At 40.1% G+C, this 19434-nt stretch overlaps 1 protein-coding gene across 1 annotated transcript; it reads left to right on the top strand.

Annotated features, from left to right (window-relative positions):
- Nucleotides 1–196: 196 nt before the first annotated feature.
- Nucleotides 197–16502, top strand: LOC137256277 (tRNA endonuclease ANKZF1-like). Its single transcript, XM_067794017.1, has 16 exons — nucleotides 197–317; nucleotides 2486–2669; nucleotides 3531–3628; nucleotides 5572–5668; nucleotides 6321–6583; nucleotides 6824–6939; nucleotides 7033–7180; nucleotides 7881–8103; nucleotides 8700–8915; nucleotides 9988–10194; nucleotides 10968–11658; nucleotides 11885–11996; nucleotides 12503–12601; nucleotides 14530–14610; nucleotides 15272–15342; nucleotides 15915–16502. The coding sequence occupies exons 2-16, from the start codon at nucleotides 2489–2491 to the stop codon at nucleotides 16030–16032; spliced, it is 2721 nt and encodes a 906-aa protein (XP_067650118.1). The 5' UTR covers nucleotides 197–317; nucleotides 2486–2488; the 3' UTR covers nucleotides 16033–16502.
- The last annotated feature ends 2932 nt before the right edge of the window (nucleotides 16503–19434 follow it).

A 19434-nucleotide genomic window follows, 5' to 3' on the forward strand; every position in this document is an offset into this window, starting at 1 on the left:
AGTTACATTTTATATGTACTCATTGCTTGCAATAATTTTGGTTGTCGCTAAAGCACGTGTTCCTAAACTGAATGAAAATACTCACAATAAACGCTGCCAGACAGATATGAGAAAATCCATAATTAACCCAAAGTGAACTGTAACTCTTATGAGTTGAGATATTTACTTATCAATTTTACAGCATATCGTATGTCGGATTGTTAATATGGCCGCGCCCATGAAATAAGTGTTGCACAACTTAACCCAATATTTTTTCTGGTGCAATCATCTAAAGAGGGGATATATAACAGAAGAATCATCCACCAGTCAATAGAGAGGTAGGTTGATTAAACTCTGTGTTTCGAAAGTGTATACGAGAGCCACATTGAGAAGATTTCACAATTCGTACGACAGTGACATGGAGCACTAGCCAGCTAGCTGTTCCACCATCAGGCCCAAGCAGACTGTGATGACATTTTGACAGTTTGAGAAAACCAGATATACCCGTGTTTCCTTCATGGCATCTGCAGAAATTATCCCGTTCAGTCTGAAGAGTTTCAGACGCAGAAAACCCAAAGCGGTAAGACATTTAATACAAACGTACGTCACTCGGTTCTCTCAGTCAAATCAGCAGGGTTTGTACACAGTATTTGGTCACGAGAATCTTGTCTAGATGCTTTGCAAACATCCCCAATGACTGTATTTGCCGTAGTGCTCAGGATATATCATAGAATGATTATTAGAATGATGTGACTACCAATGTTTTGACTTTTCATTTGTTAAAAAATTTGAAGATGACCTTCTACTAGTGTTTGTTAAACTCAGTACAGCAACCTAAGTTTACTGAGCGTAACTTGACTTAGACTGAAAAAAATGGGTAATGATCCCTTTTAAAATATTCTTGTGATATCCATAACTGTATCAACATGATCCAAGTGGGCATCTAACATGTAGGACATATGTTTAAGGCCAAAGAAGAAAATATCTCTTTTCTGTTTTTGTAATATAAGCACTTCTCAAAATATAGGGTTGGTAGGATTTATAGGAATAATATTAGCGAGTTAGTGAAACACGTAATTTCATAATACTGGTGTGTGACTGCCAGGTTTTAACCCTGGGAAAATACGAAAAAGGATTCAGAGTTGTCTATGGGTTTCAGATAGTTATCAGTTGGGAAACACAGGTAGTTTGGAGAACAAAGTGATATGGAAATGTGCTTTAGAGCTAAGAATATCTCTGAGTTAAGACAATAAACTTAAACAAAGTTATGCAGTATGATTCATTATGTTATGTTGTAACATGATTTCTGATTCATTAGACCCATCATTTGCCCATGAAGGACTGGGGTAGAATAGGCCTTCAGCAACCCATGCTTGCCATAAAAGCGGAAAGAGGCAATAATCGGGTGGTCAGGCCCGCTGACTTGTTGACACATGTCATCGGTTCCCCATTCCATAGATTGATGCTGATGCTGTTGATCACTGGATTGTCTGATCTAGACTCGATTGTTTACAGACTGCTGCCATAGAGCTGGAATGTTGCTGAGTGCTGCTATACTCACTCACTCACTCTGATCATGCTGATTCATAACACAGCTAAGCAATCAGATCTTTTTTTTATGTATATTGAATTTATCCTGTATATATGCAACTCACCGTCAAGTAAATTTAGAACTTTTCTTTTGTTTTGACAACACCATGATGCCATAAACATGGTAATATTTTCAACAGATCAAGGATATGATTATATTGGTAAGGTCACCCACAAGATAATTTATCTTACCTCACACAAAAATGTTGTTTTCTGATTGCCTGATCCAATCAATGTACCCGAGCCAATCAATGCACCTTGTCTGTGTTACTGGAAATACTGAACTGTGGGAATTTGTTTGGTACTTTGTGTTTGTAGTGTTACGGAAGTATGCCAGTACTCCTTGTCATGGTCCAGTGCCTATCCTTCAAACAGTCCAAAATATACATTGAGACAAACACATTGTTTACTGGTCTCTTAGGGGCAATGATGTAACAGGGAGCATAAACAAGCATAGAATGTACATCAACCTATGGCCCCCTTCTGATCCAAGAACAACCTATCATGTTTCATATTGCAATAATTAAATTTGTATTGTGTTAGGCAATCTGATTGGTTAACTGGGAACATTTCTTTTGATTTCATTTCCCAATGAATCTAAAAGTAAAAAGCTAAGCCACACCCACCGAACCGCACTATTTTCAGACCTGAGGTTGTGCTTGTTGGGCTATGTCTATTTTAGGATGAATGGTTTGTCAGAGGACAGGTCAGATCAATGAACCTTTATGAGCTGCTGTGAAAAGAGCATTTTGATATCAAACCCAAATGTTTTCCTGAAAGACAAAAGTTTACATCAACATTCATTTTGGAAAATCAAAAAGACCAGAAACAATTGTTTTTCGTTTGACCTATCAGTATAATCAGGTATGTATGTTTCAACTGCAAGTAATTCCAGCTCTGTTTTCAATGATGACAGAAAATGGAAGGGGGCACCAAAAGTCCCAGGAAGCTGCCAAAGAAGAAAAGTCAGCACTACTCATCCTGTATGTTACACCATGTAAGACTGGCCCAGGAGAAGCTGACCGGGATCACCATAGCAACATGTAATCCCAGTGTTGAAGATGATGACAGGATTGTAGATAACACTGATTCAGACAAAGGTAAGACATAGCACCGTGCAGTTTCTCATATTTGTGTTGTCTTCAGCCTTTGAAAATCCTGCTTGTCCACTGACTTCAGAACTGTGCTAAGGAGAAGTAAATATCCAATGTTATCCTATGTTTGTGACTAAATGAATGTACGGAAGTCCCGATGCTTTTAACCGGAACACCACTGTAATTTTCACATGGAGTGCAAGAAATACCTTGGTGCCCATAACATATTAAAGGGAGATAATGATCCAAGGTCTGCAGGAAATTTAGATTTGAGATATTTTATGTTGTGCCTTTTTTAACATGTTTAAACTGAAAGTGTCTGTGTAAGTTGCATACTCATAAGCTGTTTCAGCTAACAAACAATGTGTGTTTAAGGGTCTTCAGTCAAGTTTGTTGTGACTGACATTTGACTGATGTAATTTTGAGAAGCACATCTCTCCCTTTTCTGATGTGAAAAATACAGAAAAACTGTGCATTTGATATTTTTTTCATGTTGGGTTTCTTTTTAAAACCTGGTTGTATCAATTTTGGTTCTGAATCCAAATGAATGATGGGATCTCCCTCATGACTTGTTTCCATGATTTTCCATGACTTTTTCATTATTTCAAGAACATTTTCTTTACATGATATGAAAGGGGAGAAAAATATTCATTTCATAATCTTTCTTATTTCCCAGATGTGGTTACTCTTTAAAACTCGGGGACATGCTTGTATCAGTTTTGCTTCTGAAGCCAATCCACATCCCTCTTCTGGTTTCCCCTCACTGTGATATTGCTGAAATATTGATGAAAGCAGCGTAAAACCATACTCACTCACTCACTCTAAAGCCATGTGTGAATGACAAGATATCTGTTGACTTGTTTCCAGAAGTGTCAAGTCATCATCACCACAGGAGGCAGCATGTGGTGTCCGACAGGATGTCCTGCAACTTCTGCAGTGTTGAATTTGCCGCCCGCTGGGCACAGGTACTTGTCATATTTACATTTGATCTTTTGTCAGTGTTGTGTTGCGAAAATTTTATGTCAGATGGATTTACAGAATTTAAAAATAACTTACAAGCAAATTTTGTGTTTGACTTTGTCTTTAGCTTGTTGTCATTATGGTTACGCATATTTGTCTGTAACCCAGTGAAGATCCGGGATAGAGTAGGTCTTCAGCAAGCCATGCTTGCCTCAAAAGGCAACTATGCTTGTGGTAAGAGGCCATTCGTAACTACTCGTGTCATTCCGGCAAGCCAGGTGACGTCTTGTACCCTCTCGTGGCCATGTTTATGACTTGGTCCTGTCTAAGCGCAAACAGGCATGGAGATGAGAACAGTCTAGTAAGGGTATCAAGGAAAGGTAACTCTGAATTTCCAAATATGGCTTTAAGAATATCCTACATGCTGTGGGTAAATGGCAATGTACGATCATTCCCTTTGCAAATATGTTTCAGTGTTGAAAGTTGTTCATCCTTTAGCTCAAAGTTTATTTTTAAATTGTGCTTGGAATAGTGTAGTGAAGTTTCAACGGTTCCAGTGGTCCATTTTCATGTTTTGAAATGCAGTTTACTACGTGTGATTTGATTGGTTTGCCTCGATTCTTGGCAATAATGGGGTATGAGAGGGGTATGAGTCTTCTTGTAGGTCATGGAAAGAGACAAATAGTTACGAATGGTAAGAGGCAAGAAACAGGATTGGGTGGTCAGACTCACTGTATTTCATTGTATTCTAATTGTGTAAATTGATGTTCATGCTGGTGGAATATTGCTGAGTACAATGTGAAACTAAACTCACTCACTCACCCCAGCTTCACTCTGATTTGTCTTTTGAGTTTGTCACCTATTACAGTGTTCGTTTGACTAAAGTTGTTGATATCTCCTACATCACTATACACTCAGTGACATAATGGTTTTGGAAGTGACATGAAACCAGAGTCTCTATTTAGTCTCCTAAGTAACAGCCAGTTCACTTAGTTTTAGTGTAAAACTGACAACAGCTGTCTCCAAACATTAGTTATCACGATTGTTTAATAATATTATGTAAATTTGTCAGATGTTATCAAATCTCTTGAAAAAGGGAGCTATTCATATCTGATGTGCTCATCAAAATTTTGCCATCATGTGCTTCATGTTGCATTGGTTTTAAAAAATTATGCAAATGAATTGCCTCTTCGTGGAAGTAATGAAAGTTTTCATCTGATTTAATAACACTATCAAACTTTATGCTGAAACAGATGTATTTTCATGTCCATGGATACATTACTGTCACAGGTTTTGAACTATTTCTGTTTAACTCTCAAATATTATTCTGTTAAGATTTCAAGTAACTATGGTGAATGTTGTATGATGAATTGGTGAATGATGTTTATTATCATATTAACAGTTTTTGACTTAGTCACAACAGTCATTTCCTAACTGCTGCATCACATATATGTGTTTAATCAAAGCCTCTTCTTGAACTGTATATATTGCTGTCTTGCTGCCTTGGTTGACACATGCCATCATGTTCCAGTTGCATAGATCCATGCTCACTGGATTGTCTGGTCCAGTCTCGATTATTTACAGACTCCCGTCATGTAGCTGGAATATTTCGGAGTGCAGCATTATACAACAAACAACCAACCCTACCTTACAGTCACCAACTGTGATGAAATGTGACCCATGAAGGTCCGGGGTAGAATAGGCGTTCAGCAACCCATGCTTGCCATAAAAGGTGACTATGCTTCACGTAAAAGCCGACTAACGGGATCGGGTGGTCAGACTCGCTGACTTGGTTGACAATTGCGATGCTCATGCTGTTGATCACTTGACTGTCTGGTCCACACTTGATTAGTTACAGACCGCAGCCATATGGCTGGAATATTGCTGTGTGCGGCGTAAAACTAAACTTTCTCATTCACTCACTGTGATGAAATGTTTTTCTTTTCAGAGAGAGCATTATAAATCAGACTGGCACAGATACAACTTGAAACTTCGACTCAAAGGATCCAACTTTGTCTGTGAAGATGAGTTTGAAAAAATCGCAGGTACTTAAAGCGACATATATACATGTAAACAGTGTGTGACACTGTGTGGATTCAGGTTTAGAAATCATCGTATCCCCCCATGCCGGTTGTAAGGTACAACTCAATGGACACTGCTATTGTTATCCGATTGGACCCATGAGGATACAGATTAGGAAACAAATGCTTGTAGTAAGAGGCGACTAACAGGATCAGGTGGTCAGACTCTGTCACTTGGTTGACACATGTCATCATGTCACAATTGTGTAGATTGAGGCTTGTGATGTCAGACTCCGTTAGCTACAGACTGCTGCCATAGTAGTAGAAAATTGAAGAGTGCATTGTTAACAAACAAACATACCAACATTATCAATTTTGATGAGACTTTCCAGAGAGATGCCATTTTTGTCTCAAAACTTTAAGAACTCACATTGAGAGAGAATGTTTCAGACAATTATACATAGCTTTGTATTCTACAGCGTCAAGAGACATTATGCTTTTCAGATTAGGTTTAAATACAATTCATGGCCACTGAACACACAATAACAACTGCAAATCTGAAAGCCCATGGTTATCTTCAAATAGTTCTGCCCATCTAATATGGAAGCCCTGTGGATATAAGCAAGGGCAAGGTCATTTCCTTACATAAAAATGATAAAGCACTGGGTGATTCCAGGTGATGTCTCCAGCATATCCGGGTCAGAGGATGAGTCAGAACTGTCTGACACAGACACTGATACTGGTGGTGGAAGAGGGAAGAGCAAACCTATGGCGATACCCCAGCATATGAGGGGAGCTTCAGCACACAGTGGTACAGACAGTGAATCGGAGGGAGGCATGACAATAGAAGGAACAGCCAGAAAATACCCAAAAGTCTATTTTAAGAACAAAGATGGGGAGCTAATTTCTGTGTTCCGATGCCTTCTGTATCATAAAAAGGTAAAGGCAATCACAGGAAATGTTTTTTAAAAGTAAGTGAATAATTCAGTTCAGTTCATAATCATTCAAACCAACCTGAAGGACTTTTTTGCAAGGCATTTGCTTCCATCACTTGTTTGATAATGGTATCAGAACCTATTGGCTAGAGACCAGTAAAGTCAAGCTATCTGCTCAAACACTACAAGGAAATGTCGCTCTCACTGTAATAAATCCATAGTCTGTTTCCTTGTTTCTTTTCAGAAACCTCCTACCACCCAGACAGACCTGATAGCCACAGCTACCGATCTGCCTCGGAAAACCAAGTGGGCGATCTGTATGACAGCAGGCGGCCATTTTGCTGCTGCAGTGTTTGAAGGGTAAGTGAAAGTGTAAACAAGAAAGTTATTGTTGTCGGTGTATTCGGGCAGGATGAGGATAAGGGACTGAACAGATTTGTGTGACATTTTCAGGGAGACTTTGGTAGTCCACAAGACCTTTCATCGGTATGTGGTCCGGGCAAAACGTGGAACGGCACAGGGCAGTCGAGACAGCCAGGGGAACGCCCCCAAGTCAGCAGGTGCCAGCATCAGGCGCCATAACGAGGCAGCACTCATGCAGGTAAAAACATCTGGATTTATGTGGAGGAATTGCCGTTATTGACAATTTTACCCGTATGAATGGCTACTGCAGTCAAACGACTTCCTGTGTGAGTGTGATGTGTTGAACATGCATTTGTCTGAAAGTATGAACTTTGTCCTTGTTTATCCTTTCCTTAGTCGTCATTTAACATGAAAACCTCAAAGTATCACATATATGGTTTTTTGGATGACACTTTCTGAGTAAAATACAGATTCTACTACTTTCATTAGGTTGAATCCATCCAGGATTTGAACCCACACCCTCAGGGTCTGCACATAATTGTCAGTACACAAAGTCAGATGTCTTACCCACTCGCCCACCATGGAAGCCGCAGAATCCATACTTTACTGAGATAGTGTACTCCCAAATATAACATATGTTACATCTGACCACTTTCTAAAATTGCATTGTTTATTCATATTTGTATACTGAATGGCAAAAGAAACACATTTTTTTGAAAAATGAAATCTCATGATTGTAAGCATTCATGTTTATGTCTTCTATTTCAAAACATGACTAATAAACAGAGTTGTGTTTCTTTTGCTGTTCAGTACATTTACCTTCAGCTTTTACACAATGCTGCTTCAGTGTTGTTTTGCTCAGGATTACATGAGCATGTGTGATTGGTATAGGCACTGCTAATCTTACCCAGTAACACCCTTCCATGTTGTGTGTCCAGGAAGTTCAAGATCTCCTGGCCACGTGGTCTGACCACCTGAAGAAATGTGACCTCATTTTCCTCCGAGCACCAAGCTTCAACAGACTGATGTTTTATGCTGGCAAGAACCCACCATTTAAGAAGGATGATTTTCGCATCCGAACAGTTCCTTTCCCAACACGTCGACCAACTCTGAATGAAGTTAAACGAGTTCACCAAATGTTGGCATCAGTTGAGTGTTATGGTAAGAAAGAAGTCCAAATTACCTGTTGCCAAGGTGACAAGTGCAATGATATCTGAGTAACTAAAAATCTGCTCAACTTTAATAATAAGGCCACATATATAGCTCTGAAAATACACAGGCACATACAGTGTGATGGATATTATTACCCTGGATGACCTAAGATGTGTAGCACTAGAACATTAATAGTCATCCCTTTTATCCCACCAGGTACCCATTTTCTGCTAGATGATGAAGAGCAACAAACTCACTTGCCATAGGTGTGCTTCATTATGGAGCAGGACTGAAGTCCTAGAAACTTTCAGGAGTCGAGCTGCAAAAAATGGTCACCCATCCAAGCACTCTCCTTGCCCAACATTGCTCAACCAACTAGTTTGCACATTGTAATATTGGGTTGCTCTTAGTAGTGAAACACTAGATCATGCCCTGCCTTAGCACTAGGGTCGTTTTGTGCAACAGTGCCTTGGCCCTCTCAGTGTTCTCTGAAGATATGAAGGACCAGATGTGATTTTTATGATTTTAGGTTTAGGCAGAAAGTATTTGTACTCAAGACAGTTCATAAATATTTTTCACACACCTTTGTCAACTGCTGTTTTCAGGTGAGGAGGTGAATGTAAAGGATTTTCTGCCAGTGTCACCTCTGCGACACTTCAGTCCTGAGACAGGACGACTGGAGATTGTGTCAGACGATTTGCTTCGCCGATCGCCACGGAAACTGAAAGACAAAGATTTAAGTGTGTCCCCACTAGCTGCCTCCCCTAAATTTGTTAGTGGCAGTCCCAGCAACAAACAGACGGGCAAGTTCATTCTTCCGGGTATGTAGAAACAGTCTATGACACCACATGACATGTGTTAAGGCCGGTGATGTCTGTCATAATGGAACAAGGGCTTGGGTACCCCAGCTGTCCAAGGTGTTCAGTTTACCTTGCAGAGTCTTTTCAAACTGGCATATTACCAAACTTGATTTCTTGACCTTTGCATAGTGCCCTTATAGTTACAGACAGCTATATAACCCACTCAGCCACCACAAGGGTAGCTGAGTGGGGTAGACGGCTGACTTTGTGTGCTGGTGATTAGGTGCCTGACTCTCACCAGGGTGTGGGTTCGAACCCCAGTTGGGACTCAACCTACCAAAAGTACAAGAATCAGTACTTTACTGGGAAAAGGTAATTCCGAATATAACATGTGTTACATTTGACCGCTTTCTAAATGACATTGTGTATTCATAGTAAGTTTTGTCAAAAGGTAACGTGATGATCAGAAAATGATAATAGTATTCTTACATCCCTAATCCACCCCTATTGAATACTCAGTGTTCGCTTGATTTTCATTCTCAGCTTCCTGAGGAGTATAGGGGTATATCACATGTGAAGAATCAGGTTACTACTGGTCTTCAGCAACCCATACTTCTTGTTAAAGGCAATCAGGTGGTCGGGCTCGCTGAATGATACTCATGGTTATTATCACTGGATTTTCTGGTCCAGACTGGAATGTTTACAAGCTGCCACCATGTTAATGGAATATTGCAGTGCTGTTTTAAGCAACAAACCAGCCATTCTAGTATAGGAGTATACAAAGAAAGCTGACTGATGGGCATTTGGCACATTACGTGCACATTACCATTCAAATTTGAGATAGCTGATGGAAGGTTACTGTGACCAGTAATCTTTACTCAACCCGTCAATCACTAGTTACTTTCATTCACAGGTTGGAATGAAAAAAGTATTCCCGCACTCACACATTGTTTTTATGTCCCTGTCTTTATTACTTAAGATATATTGTGAAACTTACCGGATGTTACATGACTGTCACATGACCATCACATGACTATCACATGACTATCACTTAAGATCCCTTTCTCACTGCTGTTCGTTCTGTCTGGATCAGATCACTTGCTTTGTGAGGACAATCAGCCATCATCGTCAGCAACATCAACCGCCAGTGAGGCAGACCTTGTGGAAATGGAGGAAGCCATTAGTACACTTGATCTGCAGCCATTTGAGCATACTGGGAAAGGGCCACGCAGGAAGAAGAACAAACGGAAGCGACGGCCATCTTTGAAACATCAAGTGGAACCAGAAGGTGACATGTTTGGTGAGTAAGTCTGTCATGTCCTTCAGTTACATTTTGAGTTAAACAGTCTCAAGAAAAAATGCAAAATGTTGATATGTGTGAAAAAGTAGGCCTTACTTCCAAGTCAAATTGAATGGTACATGGGTCAGGGTTTTCTCTACTCACTAAACCTTATAGGGTGTACTAGTTGTCGAGCTGTCTTATAATGACCAGATTTATGGTTCTTTACACATACCAAATATGTGTTTGAGAGGCATTCTGTAAGTTGTGAGCAATAGAAATCTTATTTTACCATACATTGTCTTTGTTAACCCTCATGTAACCTATATTTATCCTACTGTACTCCTTCACCACCTCATGCTTGAAAACGGTATAAGTAACTATATTGTAAATTCGCTATTGTACAATAAAGAAGTTAATCACCAATAAAGACTTGTAATTCCTTACCATACCAATGCTCGTAGGTTTCACTCTAGTGCTATGTTCTCTAGGACATTAGGAACTAGAGTGGCTAGAAAGATCAATAGCTGAAAATGTTCCTCCTACAATCTGCTCAAGTATTGCTGTAGTGATCAAATAGTTTTCTGAATTAGCAGAAGTTGTAAATTTATGAAGACAGACAGCATCATTTGTACTGTTGCATTTGGTAGACAGCAACTTTGCAGTATGTTTTTCAGCTTAAGAAAAACGATTCATTTCAAGTCTTTGAAGCCATATTCAGTTAATTTTTCGTGCAATGTAGAACATTTACACTTGAGGTCTATGTTAACCTTGGCATGCTTTTTGCATTTCAGCTGAGGAAAGATACCACCTGCGTAACGCCTTGTACACTGCCTGCAAAGTTGGAGACAAGAATGCACTCCGTAGTTTGTTGGCCATCTTCAACCATCCAGCAGCTTGTATAGACAGTCCCCAGACAGACGACACAACACCACAGGGGGAGGAGGGGGCACCTGTTGTGTCAGGAGAGACACAGGTCCTGTCTGTAGGGGGAGATGACAGGGAGGACATATCAAGAGAAGATCATGCAACAACGTCAGAAGGGAAAAAGGACATTCTGGATTCTGGTTTTGAGACTGAAAATTTCAAGGAGGAGAGTTTCCATTTAGGAGAGGGAGATTATGAAATCAAAGTGACAGGCTGTGGAGACATTGTGCCAGAGAGTGCCACTAAGAGTTTTCAGGATGATGTGGAACTTGTAGATTCCTTGAAAGATGAAATTGTGGATTCTGATAGACATAAAAATGGCGAGTCTTTGGAGAAAGAATTGCAAGAGAAAATACAGACCACAAAACCTGCAGCTTTGCCTGGTTTGACATTAGGTCTAGTCCAACCAACCTGTGAGTTATCTCCCCTTATCACTGCTGAAGTGTTGAATGAACCTTTTGGTGACAACAGTACGACGTTGCTCCATGTGGCCTCGAAAGGTGGCTATCCATCCCTGATTCGACTGTTGATGAAGGCAGGGGCTGATCCCACAATGAAGTAAGTGTCCCAGTCTCTTTTTACTGATGTCAGCAGATAGAATCATACCTGGACAATCTGTTTTCATACCATGGGAGCTGGGTATTGGCTGGCTAGACAGGGGAATCAGATCTGCTGTAAATACAGTGCCGTAAATATTTTTCCAAGGATATTCTCTTCCCACTTTTGTTTGACTTTCATGAATTTTGTAAGTTGTGTTATCTCAATTTGAGTTCTTATTATTCAGAGACAAGTTTGGCAAGGTGCCTTACTCTGTTACCACAAGCAAGGAGACAAGGAATGAATTCCGGAGATTTATGGGAGAGTTTCCCGAGAAGTTTGATTACAGCAAGGCTCAGGTAGGTTACAGCTGACATCATAGCTCACCTGGTCCAGGTAGATGATGTCTGGCATCATATCTCACCTGATTGTGTAGATGACAGCTGACATTATATGTCACCAGGTCCTGGTAGGTTAAAGTTTACACCATAACTTACCTTGTCCAGGTAAATGACAGCTGATACCATAGCTCACCTGGTCCAGGTAGATGACAGCTGATACCACAGCTCACCTGGTCCCGATAGATGACATCTGACACCATAGCTCACCTGGTCCAGAGTCAAGAATTGCCTGTCCTACCCAAAATCTACTGAGGTGCACAAAACTCCTCTCTACATCAGTGTATTACATTTTTAGCCTTTGTATCTGGCTATCAGAGAATGTATAGACTGATGAGTTATGTTTCTCTGCCAGCCTAACTGGTTCAATGATTACTTCAACTGGCCCGCACACTCGCTCAATCCTGATCTAGATAACATCTAGTTTGATGATGACAGATTTGTTATGTGAGATCCTGTTTACCTAGATCCCATGTGCACTGACACCTGAGATGGAAGCACAGAAGCGTCTTAAGGATGCTGAGAAAAAGAAGCAACAGAAGAAAGCCAAGCAGGAACGTCTAAAGGTAGACAATCTCAGACTGTTGTCATGGTTCATAGAGAAGAAGCATGGTCAGTCCCTTGCTACTTCTGTAGTGGTAGTAGCAGCCAGAAATGCTGAAAATGTCCAAATACTTTTTTTTAAAATGTTGATCAAGTAACAATATGTTATGAGTCTGCTACTAGCCGAGTTATGATATCTTTTGCAATTAAATTACTTTTATGATCATGATACACAATACAATAACAGTAACTTGATTGCAACATTATTGTAATATAGTATTGATGATAATATTTAAGTGACTAGGACCCCCATTATGTAGTCCAGGACCCCTGAAGATTAAGAGTATGAGTCCCGGGGACTCAGGATATATCCCAGATTAGCAGCAACAACAGTATTGTTGTTGTTGTGGTTGTTGCTGCTGCTGCTGTTGTTGTTGTTGTTGCTGCTGCTATTGTTGTTGTTGCAGCAGCATCAGTAGTAGTAGTGGTGGTGGTGGTGGTAGTGGTGGTAGTAGTAGTAGTAGTAGTAGTAGTAGTAGTAGTCTTACAAACTGTTATATTATTTTGTTATCTGTGGCCCACGTTAAAGCGTAAGGGTTGTAGACAACTGCTTTGTTCTTTACAGGCTTCTCAGTGTGTGTTACTGTTGCACACTGCTATGTTTTGGTGCAGCTTATTGTGGAACTACTGTTGCACTTTGTGCTGGCATGTCTTTGTGTGGCCGAAGGTGTTGTAACTAACTAGATCACTCCTGCTCAGCACAGCTCAACTTATCTTACCATAACCAACCCAGCTTACTGTAACCCAACAGCAAGTCAGACCAGTTCACAACCAGGCCAGCTCATAACTGCTCATCATAACCAGTGCAGCTCAAAACTGTTCACCACAGCCAAACCAGTTCACAGTAGCCAAACTAACTCACAGTGGCTCAACACTGCTCAACACAGCTAAATCAGCTACAACCAAAACCAGCTCACCACAACCAGCTCCCCACAACCAAACCAGTTCACAGTAGCCAAACTAACTCACAATGGCTCAACACTGCTCAACACAGCTAAATCAGCTACAACCAAACCAGCTCACCACAGCCAAACCAGTTCACCATAGCCAAATCATATAGTAGAGTGAGTCTCTGATTGGTTATTATAGTTGCATGTTAAAAGAGGTGGGAATAATAGAAAATGCTATCCAATCAGAGACTTGCTCTGCTATTTGGTGCTAGTCTGTAGCCTAAGATTTGTTTACTTCCGGGCATATCCTGACTTCATTGGAGAAAGGACGGTAAAATTCATGAAAGCTTTAAATTGACATAAAATCAGCAGGTTAGTGATGTGCAAGGTACTTCACAGAAGTGAATGGAGTATAAATTGTGCAGTTTTTTAAACGATCAAAGCGACAGAAGTGTTTGTCAGACCAAAAACGAACCGAGGTGAGTTGGGGCGCCATTTTACTGTCACACCTTTCTATATGTTATATATTTAGGCCAACCCACCCCTACACCCTCCCACCCACACCCACCCATTCAGCCTCCCCTCCCCAATCCACAATCATCTACATCAATTATCCAAAGTCCATACTGTTATTTAAGGCTGTCATGATACAGCTTGTACATTGCTGACTGCAAACTAACAACAAGCCTTTAATACTTGCCTCTGAAAGTCTGCCTCTAAATTCACTTATAAAACAAGACTGACTTATCATGTTTTTTTTTCTGGCTCTGAAGAGGTGGTGTGGTAGCCAAGTGGTGAAGGCACCTACTCAAGACCTGGGTTTCATTCCCGCATGGGTCTGTGTGTCTGGTCCATTTATGATGCACCCAGCACCTTCATATCACTAAAAGCAGCATAAGAGCTAACTCAGTCTCAAATCTCTCCCATATTCAATTACTTTCAAATCATATTCAGTGCAGACTGCATGGGGATATAATGACCTGTTTTTGTCTTCCTTGTAGGAGAAGAAGGTGGAGATGGCTAAGGCAAGAGCAGAGGAGGAAGAGAGGAAGAGATTCTTGTTACTCTCTGATCGTGAGAAGGTAATATCCCATATACATCAACACACAGAAGATCTGGTCTTTGTTTCTTATTGTTTAATGCCACACTGAGCAATATTCAAGCTATATAGCAGTGACCAGACAATCCAGTGATCAACAGCATGAGCATCGATCTATGCAATTGGGATGTGATGACGTTGATCAACCAAGTCAGTGAGACTGAATTCCCAATCCCACCCACCTCTTACTACAAGCATGGGTTGCTGAGGACCTTTTGGATGCTTCTGACTGATATTGTTCTGGCTCCCTGACTTGACTGATGCATGACCTATTGTCTGCTTTGTCAACAACAAATACAAAACAAAACATGTCTGTTTGTGAAGGTTTGCTATTGGCAATCTGACATCTGATTGGCTCAAGATTCTATGCATCCTTCATTTAGATTAAAGTTAAAGTTTGCTCTCATTTCCATGGACATGTTTTTGTATCTTGATTCAGAAGTGTCATCCCTGAGTAAAAGATCTGATTGTAACAAGATTGGTCCTCAGCTTTCATCTTACAAACATGCTAATGCTGAACCCTTTTGAAAGATCTGATTGTAATGAGATTGGTCCTCAATTGTCATCTGAGTACTTTGTGTATACTTTACAAACATGCTAATGCTGAATCATGTTGATGATAGAAAAAATTGTCCTTTCTTTAGCGAGCACTAGCAGCTGAACGTAGGATCTTGCAGCAACAGGAAGTCCAGGGAGCAGCACCATCTGTACTAAGGTAACCATGGTAACACTTGTATATCTTTACACTTGTGTTGAGTGAAAACAATGGCCAGACAAGAATGTAGGGAATACATATCAAGTATTGCCATATAAGGAGGATTGGACCTGAAAATCTAACAAAATAACAGGTATACAGTCAAAAGTTTGGCTCAGCTGTGCAGTCAAACAGTCGGCACAGATGCACAGCCAAACATTTGACACAGCTGTATTGACAAACACTGGGCACAGGTGTGTAGCCAAACATTTGGATCAGCTGTGTAACTGAACACTGGACCAAGGTGCCCAGCCAAACACACTATATGGCCAAATACTAAACAATCCAGTGCCTGACATCATTGAGCATCAATTAATATATAATGAAACACAATGAACCAAGCTAGTTAGTCTGACAATCCAGTATGGTGTCTTGCCTCATACGAAGAGCAATGCATTACTCAAGACATATATCTTCGCAAAGTCCACCAGCTGTGAAGTAAAAGTTTGATTCTCCGTTAGAGTTCCCTTGAATCTCTGACAAATGCATATTTCGAAAGAACCATGAACTCACCTCTCTATTTTCTGTTTCAGTCGCTGCTATCAGTGTGGGGTGGACATAACAGGAAAGGTTCCCTTCGAGTATAAAGACTACAAATTTTGTACTCCTAAATGTTTACAACTACATCGTAAAAGTTGTGCAAAATCATAACACAAAGTGTTTCTAGGTTTTGATGTAATGTTGTGAGTTTCATTTAGGATGCATCAGACAGATCAGTCCTATTTTTTCGACCTGTATGAAATTATAGGCCTAAAGGTTTGCAGGACAACCAATAAAGTTGAAAAGCATAATGTGGATGTCACAGAAAATCATTCCGGTGTCGGTATATCACTGATGGTTTGGGTTATCAAACTCTCAAATTTACATGATGTAATTACATGAGGTGATGGGAATATGGACGATGAGGTAGCCTAGTGGCTAAATAGTTTACTTGTCATGCTGAAGACTTGGGTTTGATTCCCCACATGGGAACAATGTGTGAAATCCATTTTTGGTGTCCCTGATGTGATATTGCCGGAATATTGCGAAAAGCCGAAAACCAAGTTCACTCACTCACTAACAGATATAAACTGTAGAGATTTCTTCATCTTCTATTTTGATATTAAAATCAAATGTGATGATACTGATCATACTCAATGTTTTCATGTGTTCTCCGTCTGTGGAGGCACAGGCGAATTCTAACGCAAATGGGGTTGCACAGCATAGAGAATGTGAGAACGTGACCAGTCTTCTTATATGCAGGGAAGTGAGCAAAGGTTGGCAATGTACTTCGGCGCTTTGGTTTGATAAAAAATTTTCATGTCAAAATAAAATACCTACACTATCAAAGGTATACACCCTTTTCTTCACTGGGGGGTGGTGGGGTAGCCTAGTGGTTAAAGCGTTCGCTTGTCACACCGAAGACCCGCTTTCGATTCCTCACATGGGTACAATGTGTGAAGCCCATTTTCTGGTGTCCCCCGTGTGATATTGTTGGAATATTGCTAAAAGTGGCGTAAAACTAAAATCACTCACTCATTTTCTTCACTGGGTTGTGCTGTCGGGTTTTCAACCCCTTGTTGAATAATTACTTGTGTGAAATATATGTTATTCAACATTGTTCACTTCACTTTGTTGAACCGTAAGCTGGAAGGGGTAATGGAGGCAAAGAATGATCTGAATACCACAAGTAGCGCTTAAAATGTTGAATAAAATATATTTCATTTGAGGGATCATTAAATATGGGGTTGAAAATCTGAGAGCACATCATGTGAGGGAATGGGAGTGTACCTTTGATAAAATATTTTTCGAACTTAAGCAAAGGAAGTTTGTTGCCAACCTTTGATTGTTTTGCTCACATACGAGTATAAGAAGACTGGCCATATTCTCTATGCTGCACAATCCCATTTGCGCTAGAGTTTGCCAGTGGTTATTGTTAAATCCTAAATGTCCTCATTTTAAGATAATTTCAAGTTAATATTGATATTTATGCCACAATATCATTCACACTAAGGGTTTAGATTTTTGCAAAAACCTGCTATGTAATACATTGTTTGAAGTCATTCCAGTTTAGTGATTTTATTGCTAGTTAACTCGATGTAGTACAAATGTATATGCCATTTAATGTCAGACCAGTGTGCTAAATACTCTGTCTTCTGGTGTGGTAGGCCTGCTGGCTATAGAAGATGGAAAGTAGTATCAAATTTCACCAGGTCAGAAAAACCACAATGTCTGTTCCCAGAAATGTTGTTTTACAAAAGGTATCAAAACCGTAACCAAAATTGCATGTCCAGTGTATAAAGGGTAAATATTGATTGCAGCCTGCAATCTGGATATTTTGTTAACTTTTCATGGTCATATTCATCTACAGAAAAAAGGAGCACCATGTATATCAATTAAACTCAGAGGCATGCTTAAATTATTCTTTCAAAATGTTTAGCTTGGCTGAGATTTAGTCATCCATGGCCATGCCAGGTGTCATCTATGTCAAACACTGTGTCAGGCCAGTGTACTAGCATTGGTTTACATGTGTATATACCAGAGCTATTTATGTAGAGGTAATACAATAGATAGCAGTGCCAAAGAGTCAGCCTTGTAATGTTTGAGTGCAATAATGTGTGTGCTTCCAAAGTCAGAAGGCTTCCCTGTACACATATCAACACATTTACTATGGTTATTTCAATTTGAGTGAGTGAGTGAGTGAGTGAGTTTAATTGAGCATGGGAGAGTGGAGGATATTTTACAGGGCCCCCTTTCACAAAGCACTAAAGTGATTGTAAGTCAGTAACATAACCTTAGTGCAGTGTTAAAGACTGGAGGTTAATGTTAACGTTATACCCCTGTCACACTTGAGGGGGAAAGAGCAAGAATGCTGCCAGAATGAAAATTTCTGGAGATTCCTGGAAACTGGAACTGAATTCTAAAACTTCTTACTTCATTCCAACTATTTGGGTCAATATTTGTAAGATGCCCAAATGTTTTGAATGTTCAAAACATTCGAGGTATACTCAAGTTGGAAAAATATGGAATGGCATTGGAGGTGCATTTGAACTGCCTTGTAAGTATTCTTACTGCATTCTAACTGCATTAAAAGTATTCATAACTTATTCGAAGGAGATTAGGAAAGACAGGGAGAATGTGTATATGGTTGGGTTTATAAGCCAAACTAATTTCTTTATTGAAGGTGTTCGATAATAAAACAACAGGTTATTATTTGAGGTGTTGTTTCTTGAATATCAGCTTGAAAAATCAAACCAATCAAAATGTTTTTTCTAAAATATTTCCTTTCGAAAAGACATTTGCTACCCCTGGATATACTTGCCAGTTAAACACAACATTTATAAATATATTGAGTCAAAAAAGAAACTTCACATTCTTTCTTCAGGGTACTAGAACAAGAGATGATAAGATGGTTAAATTGTTATTATTTCATTGCTGAGATCTGTGTGATGTACTCGATACACTGACAGTGTCACAATCAGTTCCATTAGGCTACACCACGGTTCCAAAACATGGATATACAGAATGTCAAGGCACAAGAATAAAAATTCAAAATTTCTCAGGTCAATATTGTGTGTGGCAGCCCCGCGCATTCACCACTGCCAAACACCGTCTCCTCATCGACTGCCTGACTCTTGTGAACACGTGGTTAGGGATTCTGCGCCATTGCTCTTGAAAGGCAGCGCCAAATTCCTGCAAATCCTGAGATTTGTTCCTAAGACCACGAAGCCTTCTCCCAAGTGCATCCCAAATGTGTTCTATTGGATTAAGGTCAGGGCACCCTCGATGGCCAGTCCGTGATTTTGAAGGAAGCGTTTTGAAGGAAATTTCATGTCAACATCCTGGTATGCTGCCGAGCATTATCATGTACTAACTGTAGACCTGGGCCATGAGGGGCCATGAAAGGAATAGGGTCAGGGATGAGCACCTGGTCGCAATGAGCAACAGCACCCCACACCATTTAACTTCCACGCCCCTATCTGTTGACTTCCTGTACACAACACAGGGCTAGCTGGGTATCCAGGGTAAGCCTGGATTCATCGCTAAAGACGACTTGATTCCAGTCTCTCTGGG

This window comes from Haliotis asinina, chromosome 11 (assembly GCF_037392515.1).
Source record: "Haliotis asinina isolate JCU_RB_2024 chromosome 11, JCU_Hal_asi_v2, whole genome shotgun sequence".
Classification (NCBI taxonomy): domain Eukaryota; kingdom Metazoa; phylum Mollusca; class Gastropoda; order Lepetellida; family Haliotidae; genus Haliotis; species Haliotis asinina.

Coding starts and splice junctions, on each gene's coding strand:
- LOC137256277 (XM_067794017.1), top strand. CDS start 2,489: ATGGAAGGGGGCACCAAAAGTCCCAGGAAGCTGCCAAAGAAGAAAAGT. Junction 11,997..12,502: donor TTGATTACAGCAAGGCTCAG/GTAGGTTACAGC, acceptor CTGTTTACCTAG/ATCCCATGTGCACTGACACC. Junction 12,602..14,529: donor CCAAGCAGGAACGTCTAAAG/GTAGACAATCTC, acceptor TCTTCCTTGTAG/GAGAAGAAGGTGGAGATGGC.